We start from the raw sequence: 21402 nt of genomic DNA, 5'->3' as shown, positions 1-21402 counted from the left end.
TCTGAAATTCATTAGAGACTACCACATTTATTGCAATATAAAATACTGGTTCCTTACATAAGAAAATGAAACCTATTGAAAGACCCTATATATATATACATTATTAGTGATGTCATCTGTTCTACAAGTAACATGCTCTATTCACTGCCACTTCCAGCATAGTTCTACAAATTTCCATGTTTACTAAATCGAACGCGCAGGGTAGCTTCGACCATAGCTCTCTGCATTGCTGTTTGGGTGACTTAATCTTCAGTGTTCTTAGAAAGACTTTTTAACTACTAAATGTGTAAGTTAATTACAATATCTTAACGCTCTTATCGTGGCCGCTGCAAGTTAAACCCTCGACCCGTGACGACGTAGCGAACAGCTGTCGTCGCCCTTAACATATCATTTAAAATCCTCTCGATACACTCGATGATTTTAGGTATTTCAAGCACCGGTGCGGTACCTAATTGTCCTTGTCGAATGCGACGAAAAGTATTTTTTTTTAATTCCCTTGTAGGCAGACGCGCCTTCGGCCCTCTTAATGGTGAGTAGTTACCTCATTCATGGACGTCAGCAATGTTAGGGGTATAGCCAAGCTGCTGCCTACCACTAAGTATACTCCGTAAGCCCAGTTTGAAGAAGGACATGTCATAGCGCTCTGCAAACACCAGAGGTGGAAACAATATTCCACCCGAGGCCGAATTTATGCGATGTAAAGCAAAAATCTTTGTCTAGACGTGAAGTACCGCTTCACTCTGTTGAGGACACTCAGCATTTTTGACACCAGTTTGGGTTTGCTTAGGAAATAGCTCCGCCAATCCCGGAGCTATTTGCATAGCTCGAATATGTTCGAATATGTATGAATATATACATAGTTCGAATCGTCAACTACAATTATCCTACTACTCGTGGAAGGTTGCAGGGATACTTATTGGAATTGCGGCTCCATCATAAAAGGGTCCTTCTTTGCATTGAATGTGCAAAACTGTGTCTTCAACAGGTTGATTTGAACTAATTTTACCCACACGGAGGCACAAGTGACACACACACAATATTTCAGAAACAAGTGTTGATCGTCTCTCCTGTACCACGTTCCGAGAGAGACTTTGATGGCCAATATATTGCGCATCCCCCGTGCTGTCATCCGCATAGCAATGCATACTATCATTAGATATCATTAGTTATGCCGCATGAAAAGCATGGGGGAGAGAATACCAGTGTTAATGATTATGGTATCGAAGAAGCAGTCGTCTACGACGACTGTGATGATCCGCTCATCCAAAATCCTACTTGCAGAGTTCCCCGGGCATTCCGTAAGCTGATAACTTAGATATAAGTGCCGTATGTCAGACGCTATCGAAGGTTTTCGCGATATCTAGGCTTACAGCGAGAGTCTGAGCCTCTGCCGACTGACCCGCTCCCTCACAGAAGTGGAGTTAACGAACCCACAAAAAAAAAAACCTTTTTCTTACCTTTGACAAATGTCGCTTGCTCAATACCGTTATTTTGGGGTTCATAAAAGCTTGCAGTCTCGTATTAATGACATGACATTTTCCATGATCTAAGCTATTTCATAGATGCTAAAGGGTTCATGAGCATAAATAGGTTTCATACTTCAGTGTTCATAAGCTACTGTTGCACGTTTAAACCCGATGAAACAGTAATTTTTTTAAAAAAAGGTCACATGACTTCACAGCTTGTGTTTCCACCATGTTTCCACCCAAAAACGACAACTAACCAAAAGTCTTCGTCTTTTTGACATTCTCTTCAGACAGATATGACATTTCACAGTCAAAAAACCAAAAGTGAAATTATACAATAATTTAGCAATTTTTAGTTATATAATTTACATAAGACAAGAATCTAGAATGAAGTTACCTTTGATTTAATTAACTATTTATTAGCAAATTTTATTTTCACTGAATCTGATGCAAACAAACGAACATTTCAAGTGTTATATTTCTTAAAAACAGTTTATCGTACAACATTTGATAGCATTTTATCAGTAACCTTGTGGGAGGTCATTTACATTAAAATAAATAGTAATTACAAAATAAAATTATCAGTTGTACTTGCATTTTCGTTATCATAGTTAAGCAAATATCGAATATGAGATTTATTTACGTCTCTCAGTGCGGATGAATCGATCGCGTAGAGAGGCCGCACCTCATTTTACTCCTCGTCATCTCCAATCGTCAATGTTTGCATGTACATAAAAAATAAGATTATTTCGAGTCACACGTGGTATTTTTTTTTTTAAATTATCAGTGATTTACCACCTGCACACTGCCTACAATAGTAGTCCGACGTATTATAAGTAGTTCGATTGATTACGAACATGTCACAGTTAAAGTTGATAAGCCGCGTTAGTCGCGTTTTATCCAGTGCGGTGAAACGTTCAGAGTTATTCCAAATTAACAAAGTAAACACGAACAACGCAAGAACGATGGCATCCAAAGGCTTGACTGTGGAAAACATGAATCCCAACATTGTCAAGTTGGAATACGCTGTGCGCGGGCCCCTTGTCATTCGCGCTGGCGAGATTGAAAAAGAACTTGAGAAGGTACTTTTGAATTTCTAAAAACTATTATTAGGGCTACTTTCAGAATTATTGCATGACAAATAGCTTTTTACATAAGGCAAGAAATTTTCAAATGAACATAACTTTTTCAAATATTTAAAATTTGAATGTTGCACCTGTTTCAAATATACAATTGTAACATATTGTTATAATGTATAATATCATTGAGAGCTTTGAGGCCCCCTATGATTGTTTTACCAGTGTGAAACTACAATTTTCATTCATTTCACAATTCTATTACAAATATGTTAATTGAGGGGCAGGACGTATTGAGTGAAACAGGATGTATCCTAATGAACAAATAGAAACATAGATAGAAGATGAAAATACCTAGATATTATTGTTTTTAAGTCAAAGTTTAAAGTGGCAAAGATTGAATCAATTTTGTAGACATGTTATTACAACAGTTACTGGTTTGTACCACTATACTGCTTACTTCAGCTATGATTCAAAGGAGAATAAGAATATGTATCATTAAAAAATGTATTTAAGTCTTACTAATGTAAAATAAGTATTACCAATTCAAGAAGTAATTTTTACATGTAACTACTGAGCAAGAACTCTGGAAATCATAGCTACGTCAACACCATGACTGAAAATTAATACAAAAATACGAGTCACTTATGTAATAGATTAAGAATTTCTTTTATGGCAGGTGATGATTGCATCATGATAGATTTTTCATTATCATCATTTATGTGTTGTTAGATAAACAAATATTAACATTTTAAACAAACATCCAATTCAGTATATTGTTTTATTATTTACAAAGACACATAAATACAGTGTGCTTGTTAATAAATGGATATGAATATTGACTTGGCATTGTTAATATGCGGTCCATATGGTACATATGCTGAAAAGTAATTCTGAAAACTCACGACCCTTCGCCAATTTAATGGAAAAGTTGGATTGTGCTATAGACTCATCTGCCTACTGGCTATGCTAATAAGTGTTTTATATTAGAGAGAAATTAAGTGAGCCATGATAGTTTTGGACATTTTATTATTGTTGTTGATATTATTAAAATGTGGGTATTTGTGTATTTGCAAATATGGTGCTGTTCATAAAACATTGAAATTAAACTTAAGGTTCATGTAGATTATTAAGACAAATACAAGATTAACCCATAAGTGTCCCCAAACATAATAATTTATTAATGCCGTATAGATAGGAATATAAATATAAATAATATTTGTTTTGTTCTTATATTTTGCACCTATTTATTATCGTTCTATCTTTTTAATTTTTTATTTATGCTATTTAAGTATTATATTTATATATTTAAGTATTATTTCCTATATTAATAGAAATTTATAAATTCTATATCTAAATAGGAATTGGTTCCGACTGTAATAACATGCATAGATAACAGAAGAACTAAATAATTTTCATTCTTAGCCATTACAGACACCCTATCCACCATAGGGATGTATAAAGCTTAAAATCTCTACGTAAATTCTTTAAATTATTTAATGTCATAAAAACCCTGAAAAAAGGAAATCTAAAGAATATTAACAACAGGTCCTTCTGGTTTGTTACCAGAAGTACATATATGGCTTGCCTCTGAATTTCATAATTATATCTGCGATTGCATTTTGGTTGGAAGTGTAGTTCAGCCGCTGTAGTATAAAATTAGACTTAGAACTCATGTCTCAAGGTGGGTGGCAGCATTCATGTTGTTGAAGTTTATGGGTGCCGGTGACCACTTAACACAAGATGTGTCACGGCACTACTGAATCTACCGAAATAATAAAAAATACAAGGAAAATTCTCTGCATCAAAGAACTTAACCCACTCAGAGAACTTTATCCATATCGTCTAAATTTGACACGTTGTACACACAAACTAATTTTGTCTCAAATGTGAACATAGTGCTTATGTTTATTCACACTTTTAACAAAAGCAAACAAATGTGCAAGCCTCAAAGTAAACGACATTGGTTAACTTGTATAGAGAGATGTAACTGTATCAGCGTTCAAATCCTAAGGATACCAATTGTTCTAAAGAAATGCGTATTTATCACTTGTATAATAAAAATATAATCCAGAGAAATGTATAATTTTACATTTTTACTGTTGGTAGGCTGTGTTGCCGTAGCTGTGATGAAGTCGTCGTGGCCTAAAGGATAAGACGTCCGGTGCATTCGTGTTGAGCGATGCACCGGTGTTCAAATCCCGCAGGCGGGTATCAATTTTTCTGATGAAATACGTACTTAACAAATGTTCTCGATTGACTTTCACGGTGAAGGAATAACATCGTGTAATAAAAATCAAACCCGCAAAATTATAATTTGCGTAATTACTGGTGGTAGGACTTTTTGCGAGTCCGCGCGGGTAGGTACCACCACTCTACCTATTTCTGCTGCGAAGCAGTAATGGGTTTCGGTTTGAAGGGCGGAGCAGCCGTTGTAACTATACTGAGACCTTAAAACTTATATCTCTAGGTGGGTGGCGTATTTACGTTGTAGATGTCTATGGGCTCCAGTAACCACTTAACACTAGGTGGGCTGTGAGCTCGTCCACCCATCTAAGCAATAAAAAAAGCCTACTTAAGTAGGTAACTTTATTTACCCATTTCTACCACGAAGCTGTCATGCGTTCCGATTTGAAGCATAGGGCAGCTCCAATACACAATACAATTGAGAATTGGACCTCAGTGTGCTTAGGGCCAGTTTTTTAACGTTCTCGATAGCGTAAAAGTTAGCTTATATTTGTATGGAATGGCATCGTTTGCCTACGTTTGCCGCTATAGGGCGTTGTTCCAACTGCATACAAAGTTGGGTTAACTTTTACGCTATCGAGAACGTTAAAAAACTCGCACTAACCACACTGGTCTCATGAAGTGTTGCTTAGTTCATATTATGTATAGTTATGTGCATAGAAACAGGTGTGACATTTTTTTAATAAAAAAATGATTGGTTGCCAGTAGAGTAGGTATATCGTGAATTCACATCACTCGATCTATTATTTGATCACGAATTTGACATTTTGACTTCGGTTGAGAGCGCCTACAATAAATAAATAAAAACAATTCTACCACTTCAAACCTTTTCCATTGATAAAAAGTTTATAAGATTCCACTCCATCGATTAATAGATATTATCAGAACGTAAACAGATTATCTTGGCAACTTCCATTATCATAACGAAATATTAAACCAACGTTGATTACGTAATATGATTGTTACATGTTTGCACATGCGTTACTGAGATATGTAGTTCATTGCAAGTAGTGTTTAAGATTTGGTCGGAGAAAGGAAATTTTAGTAATTATAAAGACCAGATTTACTTGAAAAAGGCATATAGGATATCTCGTTAACTTTTTGATCGATTTGATTCACCTTTTTACCTGATCAAGGACACGTTCGGCTTTGGTTAGTGACGATATCAAAGAGTGTCTCAAAGAACTACGTGAAGGTATCAAAAAAATGTTGACTCAAAGACACACCAGGAAAGAACGAACGTTTATCTAAGTAATCTTCATGTCGCTAATTTTGATTGTAAATAATAATAATAATAATAATAGATTTGGCACCGCTTCGATCCGTGATTAATGCCAATGTCGTCTGAATTGGGATGTAGATAAGACAGTATTTGGCTGATTTATTGTGAATTAAAAGAGAATGAAATCTCGAGTGGAGACCGCGCAGCGGAAGACGTAACGTGGGACGCCCCTTGGTTAGGTGGTGCGATGACCTCCGCACGGTGGCCGGCAAGAAGTGGATGAGGAGAGCCGCAGACCGGGCTCAGTGGTGTGGGTTGGGAGAGGCCTATGTCCAGCAGTGGACGACTGTGGGCTGTTGATGATGATGATGATGAAAAGAGAATGTACACGGTGTCTCCATCCTGCTTCTGTCGCAAGTGTGAGCTCCGAAGTGTGGGATATTCGCTGTTATGACTGATGTAGACAAGAACCTCTCTGACAATGTAAACAATATAAGTATGTATATTGCAGGAACTCCGTATGAATATTATAGACGTCCGTGCTATTATTTAGCGTAAAACCTCATTAACATTAACCGTTGACGCGAATGGTTGTATAAACATATAATTATATATGTATGTGTGTGTAATGACTGCGATGCTCATATACAAGCGTCGCCGGCTTATTTAGTATCTTATTTACTAAAATTTAAACGAACACATGGAGGTTTTTGACATTTGAATGATACACGCTTGTATTGTCACAAATTTTACTATTCATCATTATAACAATATACATATTTTGTCAAGAAGAATAGAATTAGTTCTCCTTGGTAGGTGATTATGTAAGACCGATCGCGTGTGTACGGATATTACCTTAAATAAACAAATATAAAGTGTGACGCAATGCAGTTCACATAATTTTACTTCACTGTCACTGAGCAGGTTTTGCGGAAAAGAAAATAGGTATTCTTAACTATCAAGTAAATTTAGAACTGGGGCGCAATCGGAACCATTTATATGTGGTGAGCCGTAGGCTTGTCTATCAACATTGATTGTAAGATGCACCTCGTAATCATAAATTTGAATAGGTACCCCGGTTTGAGTGTACGAAGACTTGGGAGGAACGTACGAACCTTTAATAATGATTGTTATAACACTGAATACAGGTGTCAAAGTTCTGACTGTAAGTCATCGTTTCGGAAAATTTCCCATAGCTGCCATAGCATCAGTGTGTGATCAAATATTCGAAAGGTACGGTCTCTACGTTAACTTTAACGTTCTCGATAACGTAAAAGTTAGCTCATATTTATGGAATGGGATCGTATGCCTACGTTTGCCGCTAGGGGCGCTGTTCCAACTGCATACAAAATTGGGTTAACTTTTACGCTATCGAGAACGTTAAAAAACTCGCACTAACCACACTGTGCTCTCTGTTTTGTTTGTTTGGTTACCTTGCGTTATTTCGTCATCACTGTTTTCTATGTTAATTAAAAGTATTTGGTAAAAGATAAGATTGGATGTATCTGCTTATGTAAACTAAGAGCTTAAGAACAAAAACAATAAATTAGTAAAGTGTTTACATAATTTAAAATTTTAAACTGTATTTGTTACGGCTTTAGCGTAAGTCTGTGAGAGAATAAGAAAAGTATCTCTTCAGTCTGAAAGAGATTAGTACACTGTTTGATTACGTGTAAAAATATATAAGTATATGTCGTGGTTAACGACTTTTAGTAATATTAAGACGTTTTGACTATTATTTTAAATGTTGAAATGTTGTTTTGATAAATATCACAAAATGTAGGGTAGACTCCGTAACGCCACAGTATAAAATGGCGGTACGGGGACAGAGTCGTGGCATTCCGTGTCAGATAGTCGTTCAGTCCGTATCGGACGGTCCGTCCGTCTCAGTCAGTGAGTCTCTGGCAGTCAGTCAGTCAGTCGGTCTGTCGGTATGTGGAACGAAACTGTCGGTTTACCCTGTCATTGTGAAAGTTGTGTGTGTTGAGTTTCAATAATTATTATTCAATACACACACACACACAATACACCTTGAAGGTTAAATACTGCGAATTACAGAGACTCTCATTGAACCGTAGACTTAAAAAACCATCAGTTAAACCAACCTGGCCACAAAAATGCGGGCGGGCAGATCTCGATACTCATAGCGCTCCGGATACAGGGACCGTCGATATGCGTTTACTGGTGGTAGGGTGTATGAACAACCACCACAGACAGCTGAACCAAGTTTACTCCTTGAAATTACGGCACTAGGACAAAAAAGGTCCTTATTCGCCTCATATGGAACTGAACAAAATTCAGTAAAAAAACTAGCGATCCACTTTGTTAGAAGTGCCCGATTGTGGGACACCTTGTGTATACAGGTACACACATATAGGTATATATATATATAGTAGGTATATACTAATATATAAATCTACAGTGGTTTTTACGGATGTTTCGTTATAACTACTGAGCCATGCATCCGATTGACTTGAAACTTGGTATTCATGTAGAAAATACATGTACTTAATGGATAGGCTAATATTTATATGAGTGTTGGACTCCTTACACCAGTTGCGGGGGCTTTAATAATGACGATGAGAGTGAATGAGATGAGATGAATGAGAATCTTTGTGGGGGTGAGAAATAATAATGTTAATTTTAAATGACCAGCGAAGCGGACGGGTACAGTTAGTAAAATATAAAATTGGTGATACAATTGTTTCAGGGCGCACAGAAACCTTTCAAGCGAGTGATCAAGGCGAATATCGGAGATGCTCATGCCATGGGACAGAAGCCCATCACTTTCATCAGACAGGTCAGTGGGATAGTTTTTGCAATATGTTATCTTTAATCGTACCGTCATAGCAGTTATCATTTTTTAAGAATTTACTTGAATCTTACGGTCTAGCTATAAAAGCAAAAGCTATATTGTGTATCCCGGTATGTCCCGGTTATCACTTACAGCAGGTGTGAGATCGTCCCGCCAAAAGTTAACACAAACTGCTCCGTACCACATGGTAACGGCAACAAGTATGATAACGTTTTACGATAAGAATACGAACAGTCTTATCAGTGTATTGAATTGTTTTGTGAACGAGCCACCGCAGCAAGCTCATCTAAATGAGGCGGTGCGCACATGTTGCCGTGTTGCTGTCAATGTCGAACCTAGAGATCATGTAATTAATAATCCACTTAATTGGAAAATAAATCCCATGTGTACGACTACAAACACACATAATCACTACATAGTATAAAACAAAGTCGCTTTCTCTGTCCCTATATCTGTCTGTCTCTATGTATGCTTAAATCTTTAAAACTACGCAACGGATTTTGATGCCGATTTTTTTAATAGATAGACTGATTGAAGAGGAAGGTTTATATGTATAATAACATCCATTAAATAGTGGAGAAATCAATAATAAATTACAGTTTCTGAAGCGAAGCGAGGGCGGGTCGTTAGTGAAAACATAAATGACACAGCACAGCAGTGACGTAGCGAGGGTTGGAGGGGGCAAGGAGGGGTATTATGCCCCGGGCGCTAATCGTAGAGGGGCGCCAAAAGGTGCCACAAAACAAAAAAAAAATTGGATAATTTTTATTTTTATTATAATTGATTTCTGGAAAATATTACGTGCCCCGAGCGCGACTTAAGATTGCTGCAACACTACAGCACGGGCTTTTAAAGTATTAGACGGTACTTAACACATAACGACGGGTGAAAGGCTATCTGGTTTAAACGACATTTTTGTAACTTTACAGGAGGGCAACTTAATGTTAAAAATATCTTAGCAAAAAACTTGTTCAAAACTATGTGAATGGAGTAAACTTAGTTGAAGTTCATTTAAATATATCGAACTTTATGATGCTAAAACCAAATAAAACGCAACTTTAATTAATTACAAAGATAAATATCACGTATCAAACGTAATGTCGCTTAAACCAAATGCCTTTCACCCCTCGATGTTATGATTAAATGTCGACGAATGACCTCGTATTTATTTCGAATGACCACGATAGTTTTTGTTCCGACACTGCCGCAAATCATAAATTGAAATTAATGAGCGTGCTGTAAAACAAGTATGAGTAGGTACACAACAAACATAGTTTGAATTATGTCCGCGACGCGCGCTAATTGAACAATATAAAGGCTTCGTCAAACAGAACGCGTACTTAACGCGCGAAAGAGCGCTAAACTGTCGGCGCGTTATGACGCCGAGATGTGTTGTACTACTATGGTAATATACCGTCAAACAGAGCGCCAGCCAACGCTAGCAGAACGCAATGCTTTGTCGCGGCGTTAGGACGATTCGACATCAGGCGTTGTAATCTTTTACAAATTTTATTTTAGCGTCCAAGTAAATTTGAATTAAAATACTAGATAGTGGTAGATGTGGCATTGTATAATACAATGCCACATCTGAATCACTCAACATCTTAATACTTTTAAATTTTCACACTGCTGTCGAAAGGCACTATTGTTTGGCAAATGTTACGTTGCGTCGAGGAGCGTTAGGCTCATCTAATCAATTTATGTGACATGAAAAGAGCGCGACATTAAAACGCAGCGCTAGGTACGCGTTCTGTTTGACGAAGCCTTAAGTTCATGAGCTCTAGAGCGCGCGTCAGTACGTGACGTCAAAGCTTATGTCTTACAAAAATCAATACTTTTGCTTGTGTTGTCTATCGGTATTCTCTAGTGATAAAGCTTACAAGTTTTATACTGTAATTGTTTCTGCATACAAAGAAGCTATAGTATCTACTAGTGGGTGGGTTATCACCCTGTCTATTTCTGCCGTGAAGCAGTAATGCGTTTCGGTTTGAAGGGAGAGGCAACCGTTGTACTGTACTGTACTATTCTGAGACTTATAATAGAATTTATGTCTCTAGATGGGCGGCGATGTGGTTGATGTCTATGGGCTCCGGTGACCACTTAACACCAGGTGGACCGTGAGCTCTTCCACCCATCGTAGCAGTAAAAAAAAGTATTTTCAAAAGCTTGGTTTTCTTTTGCTTCATAGAGAATATGCAGACAAGCTACACTTAGACCCTATTTCAAATATATTTAACTCTGACCTTGTAATCTCCGCTCAACCAACAAGACAAACTGTATATACATAGTTTTTTACATATAATCATTCAATTGCTACTTGGACTTTAAACGATCAATAAATTTATTGAAATTGATAGTTAAGAACTCATGCAAGGCTACCTCGAATCAAATATGTATGTATTATGATAGTTGTCCATGACGCTACTGACAGGAGTAGGAGCTGTGGTATAGTTATAAATAGTCTAGAAACCCGTGAGTGCTTAGCTTTTTTTCATGGTCTCAATGGAGGAAGTCGTAAAGGCTAAGACGGGGTGCATTCGTCTCGAGCGACTGTACCGGGGTTCTTGAATCCCGCAGGCAGCTACCATATTTAGGAATGAAAAACGAATATGTATGCTTTTACGGTGAAGGAATAACATCGTGAATAACAACGTGGTAGGTCGTGTTGTGAGTACGTACTGGTGGAAACCACCACCCTGCCTATTTCTACTGAATTCATGTCTCAAGGTGGCTGACGGCATTTACATGGTTGATGTCTATGGGTTCCGAGGACCACTTAACACCAGGTGGGCCGTGAGCTCCTTCAACTAATCTTTCTTTTCTTTAAAAAAAATTAGTAAGGAATGTCATAAAGAAGAGTTTTATGAGTTTCTTCTGCGGTAGGTTAGGTTGCTCTTACAGTTTAGTACTTATTTTAAAATTGATACCTCAACTTAGAAAAACGCTCCTAAGTGTCATACAGACAGACAGACGAACAACAAATACAATAAAGAAGAGATTTTATAAGTTTTTTCTGCCGTAGGTTAGGTTGGTCTTAGGGCTTAGTACTTATTTTAAAATTGATGTGTCAACTTAGAAAAACGCTCCTAAGTATCATACAGATAGGCAGATAGTCAGCTGAACAACAAAGTGATTTTATAAGGTTGTTTGGTTTCCTTTTGAGGCAATTGAATTTGTCGCCGGTTACCAGTTTTCACTTGGCAGCTGTGCTCGTTCATCTGTTCAACACAGCTTGTCATTGTCATGATAATCGCCTTATCGTTGCCGACGCTGATTACTCCCCGAATCCTGATCACGCAGCAGCAAGTCACCGTCGTCGCCCTAGACACGCCTGTACGGATCCATCAGATCCAATAACTTGCATTAGATACCTTCAGCTCTAACACTAGGAGCAGGCTTAGGGATCCCGGTAACCGTACTCGTCGAATTCGGCAAAGAGTTCGACGTGCAACCTAACCCACGCATCAGCCCGCTGAGTTTCTCGCCGGATCTCTCAGCGGGTCGCGATTCCGATTCGGTAGTAGATTCATTCGCGAAGCAGTTACTCTTGAGTTGTTAGGTCTTCTTCGGAGGTGCTCGGGCAGTTGTTAGCAAATCCTACCCCTCCTGGCTGAACCCTTGCTCACCCACCTGTCCTGGTGAAACTGGAAAAGCTTTCGAGCCACCAGTAATACTTCAATCATAAAAAAAAGAACTTGTTGTTTGAAATAAGATCGGGCAGAACATGTGACCTGAATGGACACTAACATGAAATTAACTGTATTTCAGGTGATGGCGTGCCTGGCCCTCCCCGACCTCATCGAGAAGGGAACCTTTCCAGAGGATGTGAAACAGAGAGCCCGAGAGATTTTGGGTGCTTGTGGGTGAGTTCCCAGGGAACTAACTATGTAATGATAACAATACAGTTCGATTTGGAATACGCTTCATGTATCTGTTTTTATTGGTGGTAGGACCTCTTGTGAGTCCGCGCGGGTAGGTACCACCACCCTGCCAATCATTCTAGAAAATGAAAGAAATGAACTTTTCATGACAAGTTCAAATTTCTGACTAGTGTATATTATAAAACCTTTTTATTATAAAGGTTAGTATAAGGCATGCCACACCGTAATAACACTAAATAAAATTGAATTGTGAAGAGTAAATTGAATTGAAAAAATATTGAAATGTATTATGTGTGAATGTACTGAACTTTTTAAACATAAACTAAATAATATTATGTTTAATTTTTATTATTAGCAATTTTATATATTAGCTTAATAAATATAAATATAATAATAAAAATAATATTAGCATCATATAATAGCATAAAATAATATCGCAGGATCCGACTGATGCATGACCACGACCACTCTGTCAAGAGTGTACGAATAGGAAGAAGAAATAATATTGCAAACAACCTCATATCATTATTTTCATAATAATTTTATTACTTAGCGAACATTTTTTGCTTTTATCAACAGAAATTATCCAATAAACTACGTTTCAAAATATCGATGTCAAAGAATCGATAGCCCCCAAATATTAATTTATCGAATCCGTCAAATTGGTTTTCACATCATTTTGAGTATTTGAACATTATGCATGTTATTTGGAGTGGGCAATAACGCTTTTGCCGCGTATCAAATCGAAACCATATACTGATTTCGAATATCTGATTTACAAACCATATATTTTCTGAAACCATATATTTTTGAATTCATATATTGACTGATATCCTAGCCGTTCATTTGGTCATTCTATGATTTCCCGACACTATAAATTGTCTTTGGTTACTTGTCGGCCATTGTTGTTTACTACATTAATCTACTAATCTTAACAGAATGTTTTATTCACAAGGATTTATAAAAAATGTTATTTTTTGTACGTTATTACAAAGTTAAGTCGTACACTGTGTGCATTACTAATAAAAATCTTACGTTACGGACGTTTTTTCCCGGTTAGGGTACCCCTCCTCATCGTCCCATAAGGAACTTCATTCCAAAACAAACATACATATACGCGATGCTGAATGTACAGAGTGAAAACTAATTCAAAAGTTTTACAAGATGAATAGACACGGTAACAGTTAAGTGCGGATGTGTCCAGGGGCGGCTCCGTGGGCTCGTACACGGCGTCGCACGGCATCGAGCTGGTGCGGCGCCGCGTAGCCGACTACATCCAGCGCCGGGACGGACACCCCGCGCACTGGGAGGACATCTTCCTCTCCTCCGGGGCCTCCACCGCCATCAAGAACTGCCTGCAGCTGTTCTGCAACGATCTGGGAGGGAAAACTTCAGGTTTCTTTACGATCGATCTCATTGATTATAAATTCGTGGGAGATACGACATAGACCCGGGCGCCGCGCCGACGTCATTTCGGATCCTCCCGATCCACTAACGATGCTATTAGGTACCTCAAGCACCGGTCATCGTTCTTGTCGAACCCGTCGCTTGCGACGAAGGGCTCTACAAGTAAATTAACCCACAGCCCACTGAGTTTCTCGCCGCATCTTCTCAGTGAGTCGCGTTTCCGATCCAGTGGTAGATTCTGCGAAGCACGGCTCTTGCCGACGTCGTCAGGTTTGAGCCCCGTGAGCTCACCTACTAGGTAAAGTTACGCTGAAAAAGCTTCTCAAGGCTATCAGCTTAAGTAGGCAAAAAAAAAGCGCCGCGCCGCCAGCCCACACAAGCTCGCTGTGTCTCGTAGGGCGAGGGGGGTCGCCCCACGGCACTACACGCGGACGTCGCTCCCGGGACTGTGCCGTGTCACATTGTTTGTTTCGTGATTTTGAACTTTTAAAAATCCATTTATCGTGTACATTATTTTGTTGGTTTGGATAAACGAGCTTCCAATGTCGCCGAGCCTACCCAACGTTGAATGGTTACCCGGGACGTCGGGTAACCGGGGAAGACGGCGGGTCTTCAAAACGCGATCAAACTTTGAATTGCATTACCACAATTGTTCTTTTATTTATCAAACCGGAATAAATGATTTGTCTCGTGGCAGAAATATCTAGAACTTTGAAATATGTAAAACGTGTGTCCCGCTGGCGGAGAGTTGACGCGCACTTGGTGTCGCTGCAGGAGTTATGATCCCCATCCCTCAGTACCCGCTGTACTCGGCCTCGCTGGCGGAGTACGGCCTGGCGCAGGTCGGCTACTACCTCGACGAGGAGCACCACTGGGGGCTGGACCTCCGCGAGCTGGAGAGGTCCCTCGCCGAGGCCAGCGCCACTTGCAACGTCAGGGCCCTGGTCGTCATCAACCCCGGGAACCCGACAGGACAGGTCAGCGCTCTTAGTGAAGTCAGGCGTAATCTGTATATTAATACGTGAAGCAAAAACTTTGTACCCCTTTTTACGAAAATAGCGCGGACGGATGAGTATGAAATTTCCCACATTTTTTTTTAAATTATGCATAAAAATAAATTAAATCAATAAAAAACAACATTACACATACTACCATGTATTTGACACACATATGCATACTATTTGCTTACTGTCAAACTTCTTATTGCATAGTCTGTGGTCAAATTGAGAATAGGTTCAATACTGTTTGTCTTTATAGTCTAAAGTGTAGTCTTGGAAATCTGTGATTATAGAAGTATAATAATAGTCTTTGACAATAGAAACATGATAAATAAATAAATAATAAATAAATAAATAATAATAAATAAATATTTTACTAACAATCACGCCACGTTAACTGGTCCCGTGATAAGTTCGTAAAGAACTTGTGTTACAGGTACCAGATAACGGATATAAATGTAAGATTTTTATTATACACATACATATATTTAATATACATCCATAACCCTGGAAAAGACATTTATATTTATCATACAAATATCTTCCCTTGGCGGGATTCGAACCCGCGACCCCCTAGTGTAGTGACCATGTCACTTACCACTACACCAGACGGACGTGATAGTGTACAAAGTTATAATTTCAATTAATTATAGTCGAATTTCGACTACCGGGAGACCACTAGTGAGAACTAATAGGTATACATACCATGCGAAAGAGACATTCTTATAATGTCTTAATGTTTAAAGTCCAACTACTAGATATTGAGCAAATTAATATGCTCTTCATACAAATGCTGCCTTAAAAAGTGTGAATCGAACCCACGACTTGCGGTCCAGCATTCACGGCCGCCTAACTACTGCGCCATCCGATTTCCGATAATATTGAATTTCGCGTTGCCGCAGGTGCTGACCCGAGACAACATCGAGTCGATCATAAAGTTCGCGAAGAAGCACGGTCTGTTCTTGTTCGCGGACGAGGTGTACCAGGACAACGTGTACGCCGCCGGGAGCAAGTTCCACTCGTTTAAGAAGGTTCGCCCCCCTCCCCAACCCCCGCTTCTGTCCCCCCCCGCCGGCCAGTTGCCCTAACGGAGCCGGTTGTTGCGCAGGTGCTGGTGGAGCTTGGCGACGACTACAAGGACGTGGAGCTGGCGTCGTTCATGTCGGTCAGCAAGGGGTACATGGGCGAGTGCGGCGCGCGCGGCGGCTGGGCGGAGCTGCGCGGCGTGAACGCGGCCGTGCGGGCGCAGCTCTACAAGTGCATCAGCGCCATGCTGTGCCCCAACGTGCTGGGACAGGCCGCCATCGACTGCGTGGTCAGTCAACACTCGATACTGTACTGTAACTATACTGAGAGTTTAGAAATTATATCTCAAGGTGGGTGGCACATTTACGTTGTAGATGTCTATGGGCTCGTCCACCCATCTAAGCAATAAATAAAAAAACTACCGTCGGTCTACCGAGCAATATCATCCGCTCGGTGGAAGATCTTCTCTACGCCGTATACCTACAATACCATAGGTCAAACGTTTCCACTTTCAATCCAGTGCCGACTATTAGAATATTTACTCAACCCGGACACACTAAAGCATAATGTCAGTACTTAACAACTCCGTCTGTTAAAAACTGATATAACTCATAAATAGCCCATCAAACAAATAAATGGCAATAAAAACATTTTGAATATAAATAAACATAACTGTTGTTAAGGGTGACCGCACGTATACAATTTCAAGTTGGCCGACTAAATCGCAGAGTGTACTTATAGACATAGAAACTTATGATAGCCCGCACATATTATTCAACTAAATTGTCTGTAATCAGAATCGAAATGCCCTTCCGATTAAAGGACGATTAAAAAGTTGACCAACTATTGGCCAATCAGTTATTAGCACGAAGTCCGTGTGTAAACCCGCGGACTATGCAAATTGGTCAATCGCACGGAAAAATGCAATCGAGCCACACGCGTGCGCGAGATTCCCCCCTTTGCCAGTGGCTTTTTTTGCTGGTCCAATAACATATGAAAGCTAATAAAAAAAAGAAATACTCATTCTGTAGTATGAAAAAATTTATCTGGGTAACAACATCTCAGTTTAGAATGTATGATGTTTTTTTTTCTTATATTTTATTGCCTTTGTAGGCAGACGAGCATACGGTCCACCTGATGGTGAGTGGTTACCGTCGCCCATGGACTTCAGCAATGCCAGGGGCAGAGCCAAGCCGCTGCCTACAATTCTTACAGTTGCCCATGTTCTAATCTGTCACTTAATATAGAATGCACCCAAAATGTTCTCTTCTATTTTCGTCTTCTTTTCATTAATATAGCAAGGAGTGCGTTATTTTTCACGCATTTTATCGCAGACGTCACCGCGATAGCAACACTGTCACCAACTAAGTCAGTAAAGGTCATCTCATTTCATTTAATTTCATCCCAGTTGATTTATGTCTCAAATAATCATCTTCATTTCATTTCATTTCATTTCATTTTACTCCATATTATCATTTTTCATAAAAATAAGAATATAATTTAAAATAAGACATGACTTAAAAGTCTTAGTTACCAGGTCATAAAATCCCTTAAAAAAGTCAGTAAAGGTCCGCGGCCGGTAACCAATTATGTAAAGGCCCACGATTTAGTTGCTCGATAGTCGGCCAACTTGAAATTGTATCTGCGGCCGCCCTAACGAGACGTGGTGTGTGCGCGGTCACAGGCGCGGCCCCCGCAGCCCGGCGAGCCCTCCTACGAGCTGTACATCAAGGAGAAGACGGACGTGCTGGACTCGCTGAAGAAACGCGCCGAGATGATAGTGGACGCCTTCAACCAGATGCAGGGCTTCAAGTGTAACGTCGTGCAGGTACGGAGCCCCGGGGGTGGGGCAACTGCTCTACTGACTAACTGTAACTGTAACTATACTTGAGACCTTAGAACTTATATCTCAGGGTGGGTGGCGCTTTTACGTCGTAGATGTCTATGGGCTCCAGTAACCATTTAACACCAGGTGGGCTGTGAGCTCGTCCACCCATCTAAGCAATAAAAATAAATAAAAACTGAGACTTAGAACTCATATTTGTGGGTGGGTGGCAGCGTTTATATTGTTAATTTCTATGAGCTCTGGTGACTGTCAAGCACTAGGTGAACTGTAATATCGTTCGCCTATCTAAACATTAAATAAATAATAGTTTTAAAAAACAAAAAATACGCTTTTTTTACAATAAAATCATTTTTTCTTACTTATTTTTAATTCTAATTTATTAAAATTATTTTCTATTTTTTAGCTGGATTGTTAAAAGCCTATTTTGTTAGTTTTTAAAACTATTATTTATTTTTAATTTTTTTGTTGAATTTCAATTTTTTCAATATTTTTTTTTTTAATATTGAATTGTCATCGGTCCTTAATAAGTATACCAAATATCGAGTTAATCCGACGTTTTGAAGGGTGTCAGAATCATGTTCAAAGATTCCGTTACATACTAACATACATACGTCTGAACTTAATAAAAGCGTATTAAAAAAAACGGACATTTTGAAATTATGATATCTCGTTTCACAACATTGGATTGTGTTGAATGTCGAGCGACACTGTGCACTGCTGGTTCGCAGGGCGCGATGTACGCCTTCCCGCGCTTCGAGCTGCCCCCCCGCGCCGTGGCCGCCGCCGCCGCCGCCGGCATCCCCCCCGACACCTTCTACGCCTTCAGGCTGCTCGAGGAAACCGGTGAGTGGGCGGACCGGAGGAGCTCCAGATCTGAGATTTACGTTTATAGTTTTAAGGGATTTTATGACCTGGTAACTAAGATCTTTAGGTCATTTTAATTTTAATGAAAACTTTTTTATATGGAAAATGATATTATGAAATGAAATGAAGTTATTATGAAACATGACACGAAATGAAATGAGATGAGATGAGATGATATGGGATGAAATACAATCTCAGTAGAATGGTGGCCATTTGGTGAGACTTTTTCAGTGGACTTTTTGGAGGATCCCAAGAAGTTACGTCCAGCGGCTGTTTCATTTTCTCACATTTGTACACTTCCACAGATATTAAACAGTTAATAAACCACCTTTATTACACATTTAGACCTGAAGAAACACTAAATAGACAAAATAAAACCAATCACACGACTTCACTCCTCGCGTTCCCGCCAAAAAGTCCCTGAGTTTTACGTTGAAAGTTCTGAAATTACCAGATTGCTTAAACGACATGTATTTCCGAATCCGGCCCTATCACAGTGGCGCACAATTTAAGCTCTTGGAGCTCTGAGCGGCCTTGAGGTCCTAAAGGAGTACAGGAACTAAAGTGTCGAATGGCCTGGGCCGTGTCAACGTCGAACGCAGTCCAGAGTGGATTTTGTGGTTTTATGAAACCACAGTAAAAGTGAAACTTTTTTTCGCATTATAGACATTTAACTCTGACAAACAACATTTACAATAAACACTGACAAAAACAAACAAAATAGCGTGGAAAACTGGCACAAATGAGTAATAGTCTATACACTACACGGTCAGCTGCTGCGAACTATCGGCGCCGCCATATTGGCCTTGGCTGCTCTGCCGAGCGCCTTTCACTTTATCCCTACTCCGCGGCCGACCGTCACGCGACATGCAACACACAGACGAATAAGTTTGAGACGATGTAATAATAAAAGTTTCACTTTAAGTATTTTGGTGTATCGTGTCTGCGGCCAGGTATCTGCATAGTGCCGGGCAGCGGGTTCGGGCAGCGGCCGGGCACCTACCACTTCAGGACCACCATTCTGCCGCAGCCGGAACTGCTGCGAGAGATGCTGGACATCTTCAAGAAGTTCCACCAGAAGTTCACGGCCGAGTACGCGGGCTAGTCTGCCGACGCCCCCCGCCCCTCTACCGCCGCCGCCGCTGCGCCCGCTCGCGGTACCTATCTTGGAACACAAGCTTCAAAATGTAAACTGTTGTAACTATACTGAGACCTTAGAACTTATATCTCAAGGTGGATGGAGCATTTACGTTGTAGATATCTATGGGCTCTAGTAACCACTTGACACCAGGTGGGTTGTGAGCTCATCCTATCAGCAAAGCAATAAAAAAGATTGCAGCGGCGGCTGTCGTGCAATAGTAGATATTAACTAAACCCCAAATCGTACTAATCACATTTACAAAGTTAGCCTGTGGGGCCGCGCGCCCGCCTCCTCGGGGACCGTCCCCCCTGGGGACCGCCCGGGAGCTACCCCCCCGGGTCCGCCCCCGCGCCCGCCCCCTCGGGGCCGCGTGGCGCCACACAGAGCCGCTTGCTTCAAACATAACGCCGCGTGTCGTTTTATAATATTTATTAACTTACTAACGAGACAATATTTGTAATTATGATTTTAAACACTCGTGGAGAATTGTACATTTCTGTTGGTGCGGGCGCCACCGCACTTTCAACACTTTATAGAAGAGAAATATAACGAACACATTTTGTTTACGTCGCGATATTCAAATAATAATACTACACATTGTTTCAGTTGTGTTATCCGTAATGTATTGAATTATATCCATATTTAAATAGTATTTGAATATTAAAAAACCACGGTAAAAGTGAAATTATTTTTCACATTATAGACATTGAACTCTGACAAACAACATGTACATTAAACACTGACAAAAACAAACAAAATAGCGTGGAGCACTGGCACAAATGAGTAATAGTCTATACACTACACGGTCAGCTGCTGCGAACTATAGGCGCCGCCATATTGGCCTTGGCTGCTCTGACGAGCGCCTTTCACTTTATCCCTACTCCGCGGCCGACCGTCACGCGACATGCAACACACAGACGAAAAAGTTTAAGACGATGTAATAAAAAAGTTTGAGACGATGTAATAAAAAGTTTCACTTTAAAAAAGAATTGATCATAGTAAATATGACATATTGTAACATTGAAAGATAATTTTCATCGTATCCCCCAGTGTAATCAATTCGTAGAGATAGTAATTTATTATTTAATAGGCTTTTTTAGCGTTTCTGAATTGTCTTGAGTTCGGGATGCGACTGAGTAGCTCGCATCAAATTGTATTGTTCCGAGATGAATTATATAATATATTTTTTAATTAATTTATAGATATTTATTGTTTTGATCTGCCTTCGTTGAACTAAAATAACTTGTTACGTGAATCAGTGAAACGCTGCTTTATTAAAATAATAATTATATTAAGTATGATATTAATCTGGTAACATTCCTGTTAGGAAAGATGTTTTAAAACAAAACTAAATTTGTTTATTTGAGCACGTTGTTAATAAAATGAAACAAAATATAGTGTCTTGTGTTTTTA

General features: G+C 39.5%; 1 protein-coding gene across 1 annotated transcript; it reads left to right on the top strand.

The window, feature by feature from the left end:
* Positions 1-1754: 1754 nt before the first annotated feature.
* LOC114239581 (alanine aminotransferase 1) lies at positions 1755-21402 on the top strand. Its single transcript, XM_028169860.2, has 10 exons — positions 1755-2548; positions 8722-8811; positions 12595-12689; positions 13912-14102; positions 14889-15091; positions 16015-16143; positions 16221-16427; positions 17823-17966; positions 18713-18827; positions 19802-21402. The coding sequence occupies exons 1-10, from the start codon at positions 2324-2326 to the stop codon at positions 19951-19953; spliced, it is 1551 nt and encodes a 516-aa protein (XP_028025661.2). The 5' UTR covers positions 1755-2323; the 3' UTR covers positions 19954-21402.

Source organism: Bombyx mandarina, chromosome 11 (genome assembly GCF_030267445.1).
Source record: "Bombyx mandarina strain Sakado chromosome 11, ASM3026744v2".
In the NCBI taxonomy this organism is placed as follows: Eukaryota; Metazoa; Arthropoda; class Insecta; order Lepidoptera; family Bombycidae; genus Bombyx; species Bombyx mandarina.
Note: the sequence above shows the minus strand (reverse complement) of the source record. Positions and strands in the feature narration are given on the sequence as shown.

Coding starts and splice junctions, on each gene's coding strand:
- LOC114239581 (XM_028169860.2), top strand. CDS start 2,324: ATGTCACAGTTAAAGTTGATAAGCCGCGTTAGTCGCGTTTTATCCAGT. Junction 14,103..14,888: donor TCTGGGAGGGAAAACTTCAG/GTTTCTTTACGA, acceptor GTGTCGCTGCAG/GAGTTATGATCCCCATCCCT. Junction 18,828..19,801: donor CAGGCTGCTCGAGGAAACCG/GTGAGTGGGCGG, acceptor GTCTGCGGCCAG/GTATCTGCATAGTGCCGGGC.